Below are 17,735 nucleotides of genomic sequence, written 5' to 3' on the forward strand. Positions count from 1 at the left end.
AAACTCGCTCGGCACCTCCGAAGCCGCGGGAGAAACTGGCCCCACCCTGGCGCGGGGGCCCGACGCCCTTGGCGGGGGTCGGCTCCAGGGGTCCCAAGTTCCCGAAGCTGGAGGCCGGCTCCACCCCGGCGTCCCCCCACCGCCACCTCCGCCCCCATCCCGCGGGCCGGCGGAGGGGGGGCGGGGCGGCTCGCCGCCCGAGACTCGGGTTCGGCTTCTTTAGTGATTGCTTCTGTTTCTCCTGCGCGAGCTGTCCCCAGCTCTGGGAAAACGCTGCCAGGTGCCCCGTCCCGGCGCTCCGGAGAGCGCGTGCCTGGCTCTGAACTCTGGCCAGGAACGGGCCCCGGGGAAGGCCCCGGGTGAAGGCGTGTCTCTGCGCCCCGCCCCGCCCCGCCTCGGAAAGCCCCCGCGGTCCCGCCCACCCCAGGGACTCGCTCAGCCTCCGGAGACTTTTTTCGCTGAGCGCAGCCGCCTGGCGCCGGTTTCCGCCGAGCTGGAGCGCGCGGGCCACGGCTTCCCTGGGGACGCAGAAGCGAGAAGCGGGGACCTCGGCGCGCGCCCCGCGTCCCGCTCTCGTTGCCCGCGCCCCGGCCCCCGGCCCGCGCCCCGGCCGCAGGCATGGTGCTGCTGGCCGGGACCGGGCCGGAGGGCGGCGGGGCGCGCTGCATGACCCCGCCACCGCCGTCCCCACCCCGGGGAGCGCAGGTCGAGGAGGACCCCACTGACTACGAAGAGTTTGAGGACTTCTCGAGTCTGCCCGACACCCGCAGCATCGCCTCGGACGACTCTTTCTACCCTTTCGAGGATGAGGAGGAGCAAGGCGTCGAGAGCGCGGAGAGCGTCCCGGAGGGCGTCCCGGAGGCGGCCACCCTCCTGCGCGCCGCCTGCGCCAACAACGTGGGGCTGCTGCGGACGCTGCTGCGGCGGGGGGTGAGCGTCGAGGAGGCGCAGGAGACTGACCGCAACGGCCGGGTAAGCGGGCGTCCCCGCAGGATTTGAGCACCCCACTGCTCCGCTCCCCTCCTCCCAACCACATCCCCGCGCCTCCCAGGTCCTGGCTCCGGACGGGTCCCTTGGTCACTCAGCCGCCGCCCAGAGCTCCTTTTCGCCGCTGTTTGGGAGCGCGGTGTGTGGGGTGCCCTAGGTGGCCTCTCCGTCCCAGGCTGGGGGACGCGGTGCGGGGAGGAGCAGTTTGCTCTGCCCGCGGTGGCAGCGCGGCAGGAAACGCCAGTCCGGCGTCCTCACCCCATCTCCTTCTCGTTTACCGGCCCCCAGGGACCTCCTGACTGAATTCGCGCTGGCGGCCAGTGCTGCAATCCAGGATTGGCTTTTTGCGGGGTTTCTTCAACCCGGGCCCCTCCTGACCGTTACCTTTCCCCAGGCCCCTGGCAGGGGACCATTCCTTCTCGCCTGCAGGAGACAGCCCCTCCTGCCCAGCGCCCCATTTGTCCCCTGGGCCCTTCGCGCCGCCCTTGTTCTAACACGCTGGGGCTCAGATCGGCTCCTCCAGTCGCAGTGATTAGGAAGCAACAGTTTATTCCCTCGCCGGGACAGCTTGGTCCCCTACCCCACCTCCGCTGAGCCTTGTGGCCCGCGCCGCGACCAGCCAACGTGATCTCTGACTGGTCTGTCCGCACGGTCACCTCCGCGAGCCAGAGACAGCCGGGGCTCCCCAGAGGCAGGGCCTGGGGAGAGCCCCAGAGCCGCGGGGGTAGGGCACTCCGGGAGGGCAGGCGTCGTGGAGGCAGGCACAGGCTATCCATTCGTTATGACCAGACTCAGAGAAAGCAAGAGATGTTTAGAAAAGAAAAGAAAAAGTTGACTTAAGAAGACCTGAGAAGGACTGGCTGGTGGAACACCTTCCACCAAGCAAAGCACTTCAAGGGAAAACTGCAGAGAGACCACGATGGCCAAGTGCCCATTAGTCTGTGCTCAGTGGGCAAATGGCAGCGTTCTCACCTGATTTTTATATTCCCCGAGGTACCTTGTATCTGCAGATGCAGCCTAGCACAAATGCAAATGCTTTTGCTCAGGAGCCTGCAGCTGATAGAAAACATGTGCTTTGACTTGGGGACCGGGGTGACCTTGTGCCTTTGGTTTATCCTGCAGTGGGTGGGGCAGGTGGTTTGCCCTGACTGTGGTTTGGGCTGGGCTTAGGTGGATGGGAAGCCCTTGAATGTCACTTTCTGCTTGTACTACATTGCCCCCGTGATTCGATTACCTCCACCTGGTCCCTCCCACAGCACGTGGGAATTCAAGATGAGATTTGGGTGGGGACACAGCCAAACCATATCCCACAGCATTTGAACTTGGAGGAAGGGTCTGCCCTTGTCATGTGTTAGGCAGTGAGATCAGATGTGGGGTCCCCGTGGGTAGCATCACCTGGAGTCCTGTAATTCCTGCTGCTGTTCCCCTTGCAGTGCCCCCTCCCCCAGCCCGGGCGACAGATGCCCTGGCTGGCATGTGATTAGGGCTTGGAGCCCCTCCCGAAGTCCTAGGGCCTGTTTCTCAAGCTCTACATTTGGTTTAACTGTGAGTTTTCAGGCACAAATGTGTGTATCAGAAACCTTGCTTTCTGGAAGCCGGTATGGGGACTAGCTTTAAAGGAAGCCCCACCAAGCTCATAAAGGAACAGGAGGGGTGGGTCTCTCCTGCTTCCTGGGCAGCCTGGTTGCCTCCAGTGGGCTGGAATGGGCACAGGAGGGGCCTGGCTCGCCCAGTCCCCACTCTAGGGCACCACTGGGCTCAGCTTTATATAATGTTTCCTTTAGGGGCAAAGTGTAAATGTTTGAAAACAGCTGCATTGGAGAAAACTGACAGCAATGTAAACCATCCCCAGGGGCTTGAGCCTAACAGACTGAGTCTCCAGGCCACACAGCAGAGAGGCAGGGGAGGGCTGTGGTATGGGAGGCTAGCTCCAGCCTCCCAGCAGCTCTCTGCCTCAGTTTCCTCATCTGTAAAATAGGGATAACGGCAGCCTCTCCTCCTAGGATGTGAGCATAAAATGGCTTAGTACCGTCCCGGCCCCAGGCCTGTGTTCACCATCTTGTTTCTCATTCACCTGCCTTCTCTTGGCTTGGAAGAGAGCACCTTCCAGTTTTATTTTGTTTTGTTTTTTGTCTTCTGCCAGGCAAGGCTTTTTCTCTCTCTGCTTTTCTTCCCCCTTGATGACAGCAGAAGTGAAGACTTTGTGTGTCTGTGTCACGTAAAATAATGATGTAGGCCCGTACATAGCCTGCTAACTTAGAGACCCCTGGACTCCTTCATCTTTGGATCAGAGGGAGCAGGACCTGTGTTCTGTGCTTTGGGGGGTCAGTGGGGGGAGTGAGGCAGGAGCCTCAAGGCTGTTGATCAGACATCTTCCTGAAAAACAGCTGAAAGAATCAAGTGTGGCAAAGCCCTGATGGCCCGCTCTGTGGTAAATGCAGTGAGTCATTGCTAAAGTTTACTGCAAACCTACTGTGCTCCCGCTAGGTGCTTTAGCAGACTCAAAGCTGAATCCAGCAGTCCCTGCCTTTGAGAGTCCTAGCCTTTTAGTGAGGAAAAGAACTTGCAGAGGAAGAGCAGCTAGCTAAGACCTAGGAAACTGGGAGACGGACTGCTTTTCGCATGATGGTGTCCAGTCTCCCCGACGGCAGCATGGCTCACTCCCTCACTGCCTGCAGGCTCCTGGTTTAAGGGCACCTTCCCTGGGATGCTTTTCTGTTTCCTCTCCAAGCCTACAGAACCTGAAAGCTGAACAAGGGTAATGTAGGCATTCAGACATTGAGGGCTGAAATTATAAATAGGATGATCATTTAGAGAGCAGGTGACATTTGAGCAGAGATGGTATCTAGGGGAAAGAGGAGTTAGACGGAGGGAACAGTGTGTGCAGAGACTCTGGGGTGGGAACCTCGTTGGAGCCTGGTCTCCAGGCTTATCATGATTATTGATATTGAAAACCTTAAAGAAGGCCGGGAGAGCTTTGGTGCAGTGGAGGGGTAATTGCATTAATGACAGAACGACAGCTCACAGGTACAGCCCACAGCCGCCTTTCTAGGAGGAAATGATCTCAAAAGGCGTCAAAACTTTTCTGGGACGTGCTTGTTGAGCTCTTCATCTCTGGGCGTTTAAGAAGGGAGCTTTGCCTGAGCTGACAGGCATTCCATTTGGTCTGGGTAACTAAGGGTCAGATGCGTTTTGTTTAAGAAAGTGCATTCTCTCCTGCCTCCTGAGATTGATAGAATGTTGGATGTGGCTCAGCACACCATTTTCCTTCTAAAATATTTATTGCTCTAAAAGCATTGCATGATTTAATATGCAACATGTAAATATTTGTCAAATAATTGCCCAGAAACATTCAAAGGGTGCTCCTGATCTCGTCCGGATTTATGGTGGTTTTGTTCCTTCTGACTTGAGGCAGTGAAAGCTGCCATAATTCTTTTTCTTAATTCTTCTCTTCCACTTATTATCACCTGAAGTTCACCTTTATGGCCTTGGTGGCTCTTGAGATGACAGTGAAAACAAACAAAGTGTGCTGTTTTAATTGTTGCAGAAGGGCAGTTTAAATGTCAGACAGCTCTTGGACTTAATTAGGTCCAAATATGTGTTCAATTTAAAATATTGCACTCCTGTCTTGATGGGATTCTGCTTCTGCATGTTTGTGCTTGTTTGTTTTTGAGGCTGAGTCTTACTCTATCACCCAGGCTGGAGTGCAGTGGCAAAATCTCTGTTCGCTGCAACTTCCGCCTCCTGGGTTCAAGTGAATCTCCTGCCTCAGCCTCCCGAGTAGCTGGGATTACAGGTGTGCGCCACCACGCCCGGCTAATTTTTGTATTTTTAGTAGAGATGGGGTTTCACCATGATGGCCAGGCTGGTCTCGAACTCCTGACCTCAAGTGATCCTCTTGCGTGGCCTCTCAGGTTCTGGGATTACAGGTGTGAGCCACCGTGCCTGGCCCGCTTCTGTATATTTAAATTTCCAGGGTCTCTTGGTGACGTTTTCCAAAGGCCCCTCCATTGGTTTGTTTTGTTAGGTCAGCAAAGCCCACATCACACCCAGTGTGGGTGTTTCCCTTTACTCTTGAGGTGCTTAAAATTAAAACTTCATTTTCATAGATTTATAGCTATGATCAGGGCTTTATCTTGAAATGTATGTGAGAAAATTTTATTTTTATTTTATTTTATTTTTTTATATGCTTCAGAAAGATTTATAAGCTTCAGAATCACTTTTCCCCTAAAATGAGACTCCAGTTACTGGAACAGTCCTTCATCCTTACCGGGCCTCCGTGCTCATGGCCTGTGTGTGCACTGAAATGGGCTGATTAGCATAGAAAGTGACTTCTCTGGTTCTTGTTAGTTATCCCAGAAAGTTAATTCTGACCTCAGGCCTCTGTATGCTTGCCGAGGGCCTGCAAGCACAAGCGAGAGGTTTGCTTTGCTTTTTAGGAATGTATGTTAGGCTGGGCGTGGTGGCTCCTTCCTGTAATCCCAGCACTTTGGGAGGCCGGGGCAGTCAGATCACTTGAGCCTAGGAGTTTGAGAACAGCCTGGGCAATGTGGTGAATGCCCGTCTCTAAAAAAAATACAAAAATTAGCCAGGCATGGTGGTGGACGCCTGTAGTCTCAACTACCAGGGAGGCTGAGGCAGGAGAATCGTTTGAGCCCAGGAGGCGGAGGTTGCAGTGAGTTGAGATTGCACCAGTGCGCCCCAGCCTGGGCGACAGAACAAAACCCGCGTTTGAAAATAAATAAATAAAGGCATGTATGCCAGTGTTTTAGTTGCATCACCAGATTTTGAACTGTGAGAAAGGGGGTGAGGAGGGCGAATTGAGCAGAATGCTAGACCGGGAGTCCGAGGGGCTGGAGTCAGAGGAGGACTCAGCTGAAGTGGGTTTGGTGGCAGGTGGGCGATTGGGGGCGCTCTGGGTCTAGCAGCAGTAGAGGTGCCCATGTGTTTTTTGTTTGTTTGTTTGTTTTTTGAGTTGGAGTCTCGCACTGTCACCCAGTCTAGAGTGCAGTAGTGTGATCTCAGCTCACTGCAACCTCCACCTTCCAGATCCAAGCGATTCTCCTGCCTCAGCCTCCTGAGTAGCTGGGATTACAGGCACGCACCACCACGTCCGACTAAGTTTTGTGTTTTGAGTAGAGACGCGGTTGCACCATGTTGGCCAGGCTAGTCTTGAATTCCTAAGCTCAAGTGATCCACCCACCTCGGCCTCCCAAAGTGCTGGGATTACAGGCATGAGCCACTGCACCCAGCCCCCATGTGTTTTTGATATAAGAGTGTCAGTCATCTGTGGCCACAATCATGTTGCCTAACAAATAGCTACAACATCTCACGGGTGTTTGCAACTGTAAATGTTTTACTGGGGGTGGCCTGGCTTAGCTGACGGAGGCTGGATTTGCTCATTCATCTGCATTCAACTGGTGGTCAGCTGCGAATGGCAAGACCAAAACAGTCTTAACTGGGAGGACTCATCGTTGCTCCCTTTGGTCTCTCATCCTCCAGCAGGCTGGCTCAGCTTGTTTTCCGTGGCAGGGGTAGGGTTCCAGGAGAGCAGGCTGAGCAAATATGGCCTCATGATACTTCAGCTTGGCTGAGGTTCAGTATCACTTCTGCTGAAGCAAGCCGCAAGGCCAAGCCCAGATTCAAGAGGTAGGAAAATAGACTCCTCTCAATGCAAAGTCACATAACAAGAGAGGTGTGGATAAAGGGAGGGGAATAATTTTAGCCATTTTTGCAGTTGGTCTGCCAGAATAAGGATGAGACTTTGATAGGGGTTTTCTGATGAGCTCTCCCTCTGGGGCATCTCGGGCTGGACATGTGGTCTGCAGTGTGCTTCTAGCTTTTGAGCTGGGGCTGGGGAGCCGTGGAGTCCCTGGAGGGGAGCTTGAGGTCCGAAGGAGTCAGTAGGATTTGCAGGAGTTTTCTGACTGATGCAGTGTGGCTGCTTTGTCAGGTATTGCTTCTTCATTTTATTTTATATTGAGATAGAGTCTCACTCTGTTGCCCAGGCTGGAGTACAATGGCATAATCCTAGCTCACTGAGCCTTGACCTCCTGGACACAAATGAACCTCCCACCTCAGCCTACTGAGTAGCTGGGACTACAGGTGCACACCACTATGCCAGGCTAATTTTTATTTATTTTTTGTAGAGACAGGATCTTGCTATGTTGCCCAGGCTGGTCTCAAACTCCTGGCATCAAGCAGTCCTCCTGCCTCGGCCTCCCAAGGTGCTGGGATTACAGGCATGAGCTACCATGCCTGGCCTCCTTTATTCTTTTCAATGAGATTCTTTAACAACATGACCCAAATATCTTTTTTTTTTGTCAATTAGGACTCGTTAAAGAAGAGAAAACAGGCACTGAGTTTTAAAAAAAAATTCCTTGATATAAGTGTGTTTGTGTTTATAATATTGTAATTATTATCATTATTGGTCAGCTGCCAATATGAAAACAAACAGAACAGGTAGAATAACCCACTTCAAGTCTGTACTTACAGTGCTGATTTCCCCCACAGTCTGTGACTTTGCCCCTGATCTTCAGTGTGAAATGGAGAGGGGGCTCTGCTGCGTTTGGGTTTCTTGAGTACTTATTTTAAAATCTTATTTGTTTATTTATTTATTTTTTTGAGATGGATCTCGCTCTGTTGCCCAGGCTGGAGTGCAGTAGTACGATCTCGGCCCACTGCAACCTCCACCTCCCAGGCTCAAGCGATTGTCCTGCCTCAGCCTCCTGAGTAGCTGGGATTACAGGCGTGCACCACGACGCCCAGCTAAATTTTGAATTTTGAGTAGAGATGGAGTTTCACCATGTTGGTCAGGCTGGTCTCAAACTCCTGACCTCAGGTGATTCACCCACCTCGGCCTCCCAAAGCGCTGGGATTGCAGGCATGAGCCACCGCACCTGGCCTCTTGAGTGTTTATTTGAGCCAACAGGTGTCCACACTGGGGCTTGCGCCTGGACCCCAGAGCGTGCTTTTCGTTTCCTGGTCCTGATCTCCAGCTCTGATTTTTTAGATTGAGGAAATATCCATCACCTCAAGGAGTTAATAGTTTTCTGAAATAAATTTAAAAAACAAAATTTGGATAAATTTGAACAACAATGACAAAGTTTAAAAAAATGTGAGTCCAGATTTCTGAGGTGTTTTGCACCAGGTAGTCTCCCAGCGATGGTGGTTCCCAGCTTGGACTGTACATTAGAATCATCTGGAAAGGTCTGTAAAAGTCCAAGTGCCCAGGCCACATCTCAGAATTAACTGAGAATCTGAGGGTGAGATAAGACATCAGTATTTTCTTTTTTCTTTTTTCTTTTTTTTGAGACGGAGTTTTGTTCTTATTGCCCAGGCTGGAGTGCAATGGTACAATCTTGGCTCACTGCAACCTCCGCCTCCCAGGTTCAAGTGATTTTCCTGCTTCAACCTCTCAAGTAGCTGGGATTACAGGCACCTGCCACCACATCTGACCAATTTTTGTATTTTCAGTAGAGATGGGGTTTTACCATGTTGGCCAGGCTGGTCTCGAACTCCTGACCTCAGATGATCCACCCACCTCGGCCTCCCAAAGTGCTGGGATTACAGGCGTGAGCCACCACGCCCGGCCAGGACATCCGTATTTTCTAAAGCTCCCAGAGTCAATTCAGTGTGCAGCCAACATTGACAACCACTGGTGCAGACTCTTGAACTCAAAGTGGGGTCCTCAGACCCGGAGCAGGGGGTTCCCTGCTGGAGAACTTGTTAGGCGTACAGAATCCCAGCCCTCCCCACCAAGACCTGCTGAGTCAGGGCCTACTTTTCAGCAAAACCTGCCAGGGGCTTTGGGAGCAATGGAGCCTTTGAGAAGCCTTAGCACAGAGCATCTCATTCCACTCTCGGAGCGCTGAGATGTGGACGTGGGTGTCTGTGGTGAAAGGATGAAGTCACAGGTTCAGGGAGGTACCACAGGCGCTCCCGTGGTGGAACCAGGAGGCAGTTCCAGTGCAATCTGAGTCTGAAACTTCGCATCCCCACAACACATGGCTTCACCTACTGCCCATGCCACAGCATTAGTGACAGGCAGCCCGGTCTGGGCCTGTTCCCCAAGTGGACACTGGAATGCGACTTCTATCTTTCCTTGTCTCAGAAAAAGTGTGCCACCGTGAATGCACTTAACACCGTTCACTGGGCACCTCTGCTGAGCACAGGCTGACATGGTTATGCCTGCTTCTTCCTGGGCCTCCCTGTCTGTGCCTCTCCCAGCTGGAATGTCCCTTGCCAGAGGTATGGGTCCTAATTCAAGAGCCAGGTAAGCATCCCAGAGACAGAGGCCAGAGGGAAATGCTTCATTCTTCATTCCCGTGTGATCAGAGGCCTGCTTCTGATCTGAGTTTCATCAGACCCAACACAAATATGCCTCTGGAAGCATACATTGTTGTTTCTCCGTTTCTTTGAAATTGCTCTCAAATCCCACCACTCCAATCCAATCAGTTGCCACTGAGCCAGCTGTGACATGGGATTTCACTTCTACCTCAATTTCTGTATCTCTGAGTTAGTAGAAATAAGAAAAATCCACCTTCAGCTGTCCTTTAAATTCAGGGACATCATTTAAAAATAATCTCTTCCAGCTGGGCGCGGTGGCTCACCCCTGTAATCCCAGCACTCTGGGAGGCTGAGGTGGGCAGATCATGAGGTCAGGAGATTGAGACCATCCTGACTAACATGGTGAAACCCCGTCTTTATCAAAAATACAAAAAATTAGCTGGGTGTGGTGGCAAACTCCTGTATTCCCAACTACTTGGGAGGCTGAGGCAGGAGAATCACTTGAACCTGGGAGGCAGAGGTTGCAGTGACCCGAGATCGCGCCACTGCACTCCAGCCTGGGCAACAGAGTGAGACTACATCTCAAAAAACAAACAAACAAACAAACAAAAACAAAATGAACAAACAAAAAAACTCTTCCAATTCTTTTATGGACATACATACTGTATTAGTCTATTTTCATACTGCTATAAAGAAATAAAGAACTGCCCGGAACTGGGCAGTTCTTTATTTATAATTATATTCTTTATTTATAATTATAAGAGGTTTAATTGACTCACAGTTCCGCATGGCTGGGGAGGCCCCAGGGAACTTACAATCATGGCAAAAGGCGAAGGGGAAGCAAGGCGTGTCTTACTACATGGTGTCATGAGAGAGAGAGAGAGAGAGAGAGAGAGCGCGAGGGGGGAAGTGCCACATTAAAACCATCAGATCTTGTGAGAACTCACTATCATGAGAACAGCAAGGGGGAAATCCATCCCCAAGATCCAATGACCTCCCACCAGGCCCCTCCTCTGACATGTGGGGATTACAATTTGAGATGGGATTTGCGTGGGGACACAGGGAAACCATATCACATACTTAATTACATCAAGGACTCCTGACACGCTGCTTTATCTTAAACTCTGACATCATCAGATCTACAAACAGGTAACACCATCATACCCCTCCATTCCCCGTCACGACTCAAAGGGGCGTCTTCTCAGTCATGCTCTTCAGGTCTGTGTGACAGCCATCAACTCCTTCCTTGCCCATGGGCTCCTTTACACACGCACAAACATGAGTGAGCATGTGAATACACACACATACACACATATCATCCACCGGCTGTCTAAAACAGTGCCACCTTTTGTGAACGAAGCATATTTTCTTTGTTCACATATTTTAATAACTTTTCTACACCCTTATTTCTTTTAATTAAAAGGATTTATGTATTCTTTTACATATGGAATTGTCTTGACTTAATTTGGAGAAAAATTTCACATGGTTATGATTTAGAATTATTAGCCCAGTAGTCTGTAAAGCCAAGCTCAAGAAAATGCAAAAAAGTGGTGTCATAAACACCATATTCTCTGAATTTGGTTAATTTCTTTTTTTCTAAATCTAACACAATTGTAAACTCCTAGGTAAAAAGGGAAACCATAATATAAATTAGAGCTGAAAAGTAATAAAAATACTACATATCAAAATTTGTGGGGAAAAGCAAAAGTGATATCTTGAAGGAAAATTATAGGTAGAATAAAACTAAAGGAAGGAAATAATCAAATGAAAAGCAGAAATTGATGAAACGATGAAGATTATAGATCCAGGACAAAAGCTGATTCTCTGAAAGTAATAATAAAATAGATATTTTTGACAATAGTTGTCATAAAAAAGAGAAATAGCACAAATTTGAAAATACAGGATAATAGATTATAGCACAGTTATAACAAAGATTACAAAGAGATCCTATAAGAATGTCATCCTATTACATTTTAAAACTGGCCAGGTGCAGTGGCTCACGCCTGTAATCCCAGCGCTTTGGGAGGCTGAAGCAGGAGAGTTACTTAAGGCCAGGTGCTCAAGACCAGCGTGGGCAACATAGCAAGACTCTGTCGCTACCAAAAAAAAAAAAAAAAAATTACAAATTAGTCAGGTGTGGTGGCACATGCCTGTTGTCTCAGCTACTGGGAAGGCTGAGGTGGGAGGATCACTTGAGCCCAGGAATTCAAGGCTGAGGATGAGCTAGGATGGTGCCACTGCACTCAGCCTGGATGACACGATGAAACCCTGTTTCCAAGAAACAAACAAACAAACAATTCTCACTTAAGAGTCTTGCTGGCGGGCCAGGCGCGGTGGCTCACACCTGTAATCCCAATACTTTGGGAGGCCGAGGTGGGCAGATCATGAGGTCAAGAGATCAAGACCATCCTGGCCAACATGGTGAAACCCCATCTCTACTAAAAATACAAAAATTAGCTGGATGTGGTGGTGCGTGCTTATAATCCCAGCTACTAAGGAAGCTGAGGCAGGGCAGGAGAATCGCTTGAACCTGTGAGGTGGAGCTTGCAGTGAGCTGAGATCGCGCCACTGCACTCCAGCCTGGTGACAGAGTGAGACTCCGTCTCAAAAAAAAAAAAAAAAAAAAGGTCTCGCTGGATTTATTACTCCTTCCCCGTAGTCCTAATTCTATGCCATTGTTGGGCCTTACCTTTATGAATAAGTAAACAGAGCCTGGCAAATGAAACCAGTTTTCTGTCCTTTAGAGCTAAAGCTAAGGGTAAATGTGACAGAGTCCCCTATTTAAGTTGGAGAGCTTCCTGTAGCTTTCCAGAGTATGGCTGACACCATCTCCAGAGACCTTCTGCTGTACATTCAAGCACTTCCAGGCCACTCTGCTTCCCTTCACAGGGACACTGACTTACTCTTGCTGATTTAAAAATAAAGGAAGGACAGGGAATTACAGGGAGTGGAAAGAGCCAGTCTCAGAAGGTTATATGCTGTGTGCTTCCATTGACATCACAGTCTTGAAATAATGCCGTTGTGGAGACGGAGAACTGATCAGAGGCTGCTGGAGCCGAGGGTGGGGAGGGGAAAAGTGTTACCACAAAGGGGTAGCTGGAGGGGGCCTTTCAGTGCTGGAGCCGTTCTGTGCCTTGATTGTGGTGGTTACAGGAAGCTACGTGCATAGACGGACGTACACACACACACACACACACACATGCACGATTGTGTGCATACAGGTGCAATCTGAATAAGCTGCTTGGATTGCAGCAATGTCAAGTTCATGGCATTGTTATTATATGGTAATTGTGCAAGATGCTACCTTTGGGGAGGGCAGGTGAAGGGTACAAGTTCTTGTGGGGCTGTAACTATTTCAAAATAAAAAGTTGAATGAGCCTGAAAGGCTGCACACATGACCTTTTTTCTGTAGCTTTGCTTCCATCAATCAATCAAATTTTGGACATGAAAGCAGGGTCAGACCTAGTTGTTAATAGGTGGGAAGAGAACTCCCTGGAAATATTGGGTGACAGAACCTGGCTACCTTCACTGTGGCTCATGGGCCAGCAGCATTGGCATCGCCTGGGAGCGTCTACCAAATGCAGGATCTCAGGCCCCTGAGAATCTGCATTTTAAGGTCCTGAGACAATTTGCACATACATTTAAGCTTCAGTAGCTCTAGAACTTTTCTTAGAGTAGAAATCCAGTTTGTTGGTTACATGATCCTGGACAAGTCCCGTGATCTTTTGATCTTCAGGTTCCTTTAGATCCCCATCTAGAAATTGGGAGGCTTACTCTGAAGGTAATAACACCTCCTAGAGGTTCTAGGCAGAATTAACGAGTAAGTTATAGAGAACGTGCTTGTGCCATAATAGACACCCAGTAAACAGAGCTGTTGTTTCTAGGGGCGAATGAATCTCCAGATGGTTTTCCAGTACTGCTAGTTCCATTTTAGCCAAGGGGAAAAGTGGAAGCAAAGTGAATGTTTAACCAAAAAGGAGTAGTTAAGAAAATAGCACATCCACATGGTGAGGCCTCTTTTGTAACTGTTAAAAGTGGCAGCCAGTGCCATGGGGAGAAGCCCAGAAGGGAGCAGAGGAGGGTGCTGGGGCTTCTGGTGCATCTTGTGGGCACCTCTGATGACGCGAGGGTAGAGCCTGAGACGCTGGCCCAGGAAATGGAACAGAAGCCTATCGCGAGTGGGAGGAGATTCGGAAGTGGCATGAGGAGAGCTTTTCAAGGAGGGGGAAGAAGCTCGTGCCGGGGATGGTCACAAGCCTTTCCCTTTTCTTTCTTTCTTTTTTTTTTGTCTTTTGAGATAGAGTTTCGCTCTTTTTGCCCAGGCTGGAGTGGTGCAATGGTGCAATCTCGGCTCACTGCAACCTTTGCCTCCCGGGCTCAAGCAATTCTCCTGCCTCAGCCTCCCGAGTAGCTGGGATTACAGGCACCCACCACCACACCCGGCTAAGTTTTGTATTTTTAGTAGAAACGGGGTTTCACCATGTTGGCCAGGCATGTCTTGAACTCCTGACCTCAAGTGATCCACCCACCTCCGCCTTCCATAGTGCTGGGATTACAGGCGTGAGCCAGCATGCCTGGCCGCCTTTCTCTTTTCTTCAGCATTTCCCTTGAGTACCAGTTACTGCAAAGACCCCTGGAGTCGGGGTCCATCCTGGGTCTTGCAGGGACTGATTCTGTCTGGTGTTGGGCTATGCACAGGTGACTGGTGGATTCCCGGGTTCTCCCCACATCTGCTTCCGTTGAACGCTGTCAAGGCAGCCATCCAAAGGCCCTGGTCCTCTCCATGTGTAGCGGGAGGGTCAGTCTGCATCCTTTCCTTCTAGACCTTACAGCTTTTGCATTTTAAAACTCGAGGGACAATAGTCATCTCCTAAAAATAGCAGCAGTGACATAGCTCCGCAGTCAGTTTTGCTGGCACTGGGAATTCAGCTTTTGTCTCTGGTGTTAGATAATGGGCAGGTTTCTAGGAAATGAATTCCATGTAGAGCCGGGTTCAGTTGACCTCACTGGAGACCTTGACCCCACCTTGCGGCACCGTGGGGTCCTTCAGTCATCTCCCTGCTGACTTCCATGCTTTGGAGGGTCCAGGTCTTTGGGGGACGTGTTTCCTTGCGAGTGCAAAGGCCCTAGACACATAAGAGTCATGTTTTGGGAAGCTGGCACGGCCTGGGATGGGCCCTCAGGAGTGAGGGAAGGGGCAGTGCCTTGTCACCTGCATGTCCTCTGTTGAAGAGTGAACTGCACCAGGCCGTCTCTGAGGCTCTTTCACACACTGTGATGGGTGGAAGGCCACTTCCAGCTGCAAGTACAGGTCCTGTAGGCAGGCAGCTCATTCTGGTTTGCCTGGGACTTTCCTGTTTTTTGTTTTTAGCACTGAAAATCCTGCATCCTGGGAAACCCCTCTGTCCCCAGGGAACTGGGATAGTCACCCCGCCTATGAGCAAGGCCACCCTTAGGCTGAGGCTGCACACAGAGTGCTGCCTAAGAGAAGCTGAAGCACCCACCAACCACAGAATTTCTCCTTTAGCACTATCTGGCCCCTGACTTCGGAGGAAAGCAGCGTGTGAAGTTACATTATATGGAAGGAAGCATTGGACTAAACTTAGTCCCTTATACTGCGTTCTTTTATCACACAAGAAAGCCATCACCCAGCCAGGGGCAGGGCCCACACGGGGACACAGAAGAGATAGATCTTCTTGGGAGGATTTTGGGAGATAGGAGAGCCCTTGATCAGAGAGGGCTCATGGGGTGGAGGGTGGGACTGAATTGGAGCTGGGGAAAAGTAGATTAAGTACATTTCTTGAAAAAATTCGGTTACTTAAGAGATGCTAGAGAATCTACGGTCCATTTCTGTTTAATAGAAATCATCATTTTTAAATTTTATCAAGTGTGAACAAATTTGAACCATTGGGTTTGTTTATGAGGCACAAGTGTTTTGAGTTAATTTTGAAAAACCCCAAACCTATCTCATTTGTTAGAGACAGTGACTTACAGTGACTCTACTAATAATTTTATTGGGTCTAAGAATATTTAAGATACTCTTGGCTGGGCGCAGTGGCTCATGCCTCTAATCCCCCAGCGCTTTGAGGGGCTGAGGTGGGTGGATTGCCTGAGCCCAGGAGTTCAATACCAGGCTGGGCAACATGGCAAAACCCCATCTCTACAAAAAAATACAAAAGTTTTCTGGTCATGTGGCATGCATCTGTAATCCCAGTCACACAGGAGGCTGAGGCTGGAGAGTCACCTGAGCCCAGGAAGTCAAGGCTGCAGTGAGTGGTGATCATGCCACTGCACTGTAGTCTGGGCAAGGGAAGTGATACTGTGTCTCAAAAAAGAAAAAGAAAAAAAAAAAGATACTCTCCTTTTTTAAAAATTCCCTTGTTTTAATCTGGCAGAGGGACCTTGAAAATACTTAAATACTCGTATCATTCTTACGGATTGGTTTGGGTGTGTGAGTTCTAACATAGACAGGAAGGCTATGTTTCCTATCAGTAAAATCCAAGAAGACTGTGAGTAATGTTTTTTTTTTGGAAAAGAATAGATTTTCCTGAACTTTATTAAAACACAATATCACATGTTGAAGGGATAATTTTGAAATTCTGTATTTTGAGTGTCTTTCCACTCGCAGAAGAGGTATGTAGTTTTTAAAATTTCTGAATATAACTACTTGTGCATGACTTTGAAAAAGTCACTTTCACTCAAAAAATGCCAGGGTCTTTATCTGGAAAATTAATCGATGCTCAAATAGATTATCTCTAGCTCTAAAAATTGATGGAATTCTATCTTATGATTAAAAAAATTAAATGATTAGAATTAAATGATTAAAATAAAGTCGTCACGGGATGACTAGGAACAGAAATTTTTTTTTAAAGAAACCTAATGGAAAAGGTCAAAGTAATGGGAAATCCCCAAAAAGCATACTAAAAGGAAGTAATTTGAAAGGCAAAGTGAAGAAAGAGGAACCTTTTAAATAACAGCTGTATTGATACAGAATTCACATACCATACAATTCAACCGTTTAATGTTTACAAATCAGTGGTTTTTAGCATGTTCACAGAATTGTGCAATTGTCCCCACAGTTAATTTCAGAACGTTTTCATCAATTCAGAAAGAACCGCATACCTTTTAGCTTTTACTCTCTATTCCCCACCCCCTCCAGCCCTAAGCAACCATTAGTCTACTTTGTGTGCCTATTTACATGACTTATGGGAGGATTTTTATGAAAGAACCAGATCCTTATAACTTTATGTTACCTTGTCTTGATATTTTCCTCAGTAAGAGAGTAGGGCATTCACTCTACCCCCAGGAGTGGCTGCCACGTGCAAGACATATGCGGGTTCTACCTGTCAGTGTCTCACCATAAATTACCTGTCAATTACAGTGGAGGATGAGGGGCTGAGTCTTTTCAAGTAGGCAAAGCCCTAAGTCTGACTCATTCTGTGTTGAGCATTGGGCCACGCTGTCCGTTCATTCATCTCTAGTTGGTTTGCTGACCTGTCGCTGCAGAGGTCCTCAGGGTGTGGTCCCCACCCAACCTCACTTGGGACCTTACCTTAGACCCCTTGCTGGTGCAGGGTCAGCATCACTGTTGAGCAAACCCTCCAGCGGATTCTGTTGCCTGCTTACCTTTGAGCACCATGGATGGACTGCTTTCAGGACATCGTCTATTTTGATGTTTCTTACCCCCTCCACCCCCGGCCCTGCCGCCCCTACCCCACCACCCTTCAGGTTTTCTCTCCTGCTTTCTTTTCTGAAGAGAAGGTTGCGATTGGTTTCTCTGGGTCTTGTCTGTTCCCTTCCTCTCTTTTCTTTCTTTTCTTGCTCCTGCTTCCGGTTTGGGGTGGGGGAGCTCTGTGGAGAGTAGGCCATTTGGCTTTGCCCTTGGTGGGGTGTCCAGGGGTGGGGCTTGGGAGGGACTCGGGAGTGGACAGATGTTGATGGACATCTGCTTCTGCCAGTGGCTTGGGTCTGGACTTGCCCCTGGATCCGGTCTTGTCAGTGGCTTCCTCCCACCGCTGCCTCCATCCTTCCCTCTCTGCTGGTTCTTTCCCTCCTTTTCATGAACATATTTAGATCCCTCCTGTCATAAAAACAGAACCAACCCAAAACCCCAAACTCATTTGGCAGTGGGTTGGGCTCCAGCAGGTCCTCTAAATCTTCTGCTTCCCAAGGCCAAAGGGCTGCCAATTGGTGGGTCCTGAGTCCTCGTCCTGCCTCCAGCCTTGGGGTGGACTGGTTCTGCCCTTGCCAGCCCAGGGCTTCTGCCTTCTCAGGCTGCTTCTCCACAGCATATGTTGGCTTTATTGGTGGGTGTCATGAAAGCATCTGTGCCTGGGGCCTGGCCCTACCCCTTGAGTCCTGATTTCTTCCCCATCCAACCCACTGAGACTTCTCATGACCTTGGCAGGGCTGCCTCCTCCTCCCCAAGCGTTTTGGGCACTATTGTCAGAATTGGAACA

General features: G+C 49.5%; 1 protein-coding gene across 3 annotated transcripts in view; it reads left to right on the forward strand.

Annotated features, from left to right (window-relative positions):
• The first annotated feature begins 480 nt into the window (after positions 1–480).
• Positions 481–17,735, forward strand: part of ANKRD33B (ankyrin repeat domain 33B) — an 86,066-nt gene continuing 68,811 nt past the window's right edge. For all 3 annotated transcript variants that reach the window (XM_005556596.5, XM_045393546.3, XM_073993148.1), the window contains exon 1: positions 481–972. In XM_005556596.5, coding sequence (XP_005556653.3) covers positions 619–972 — 354 coding nt within the window. In that variant the 5' untranslated portion in view covers positions 481–618. The remainder of the gene's footprint in view (positions 973–17,735) is intronic.

The sequence above is a fragment of the Macaca fascicularis genome, chromosome 6 (assembly GCF_037993035.2).
Source record: "Macaca fascicularis isolate 582-1 chromosome 6, T2T-MFA8v1.1".
NCBI classification, from domain to species: domain Eukaryota; kingdom Metazoa; phylum Chordata; class Mammalia; order Primates; family Cercopithecidae; genus Macaca; species Macaca fascicularis.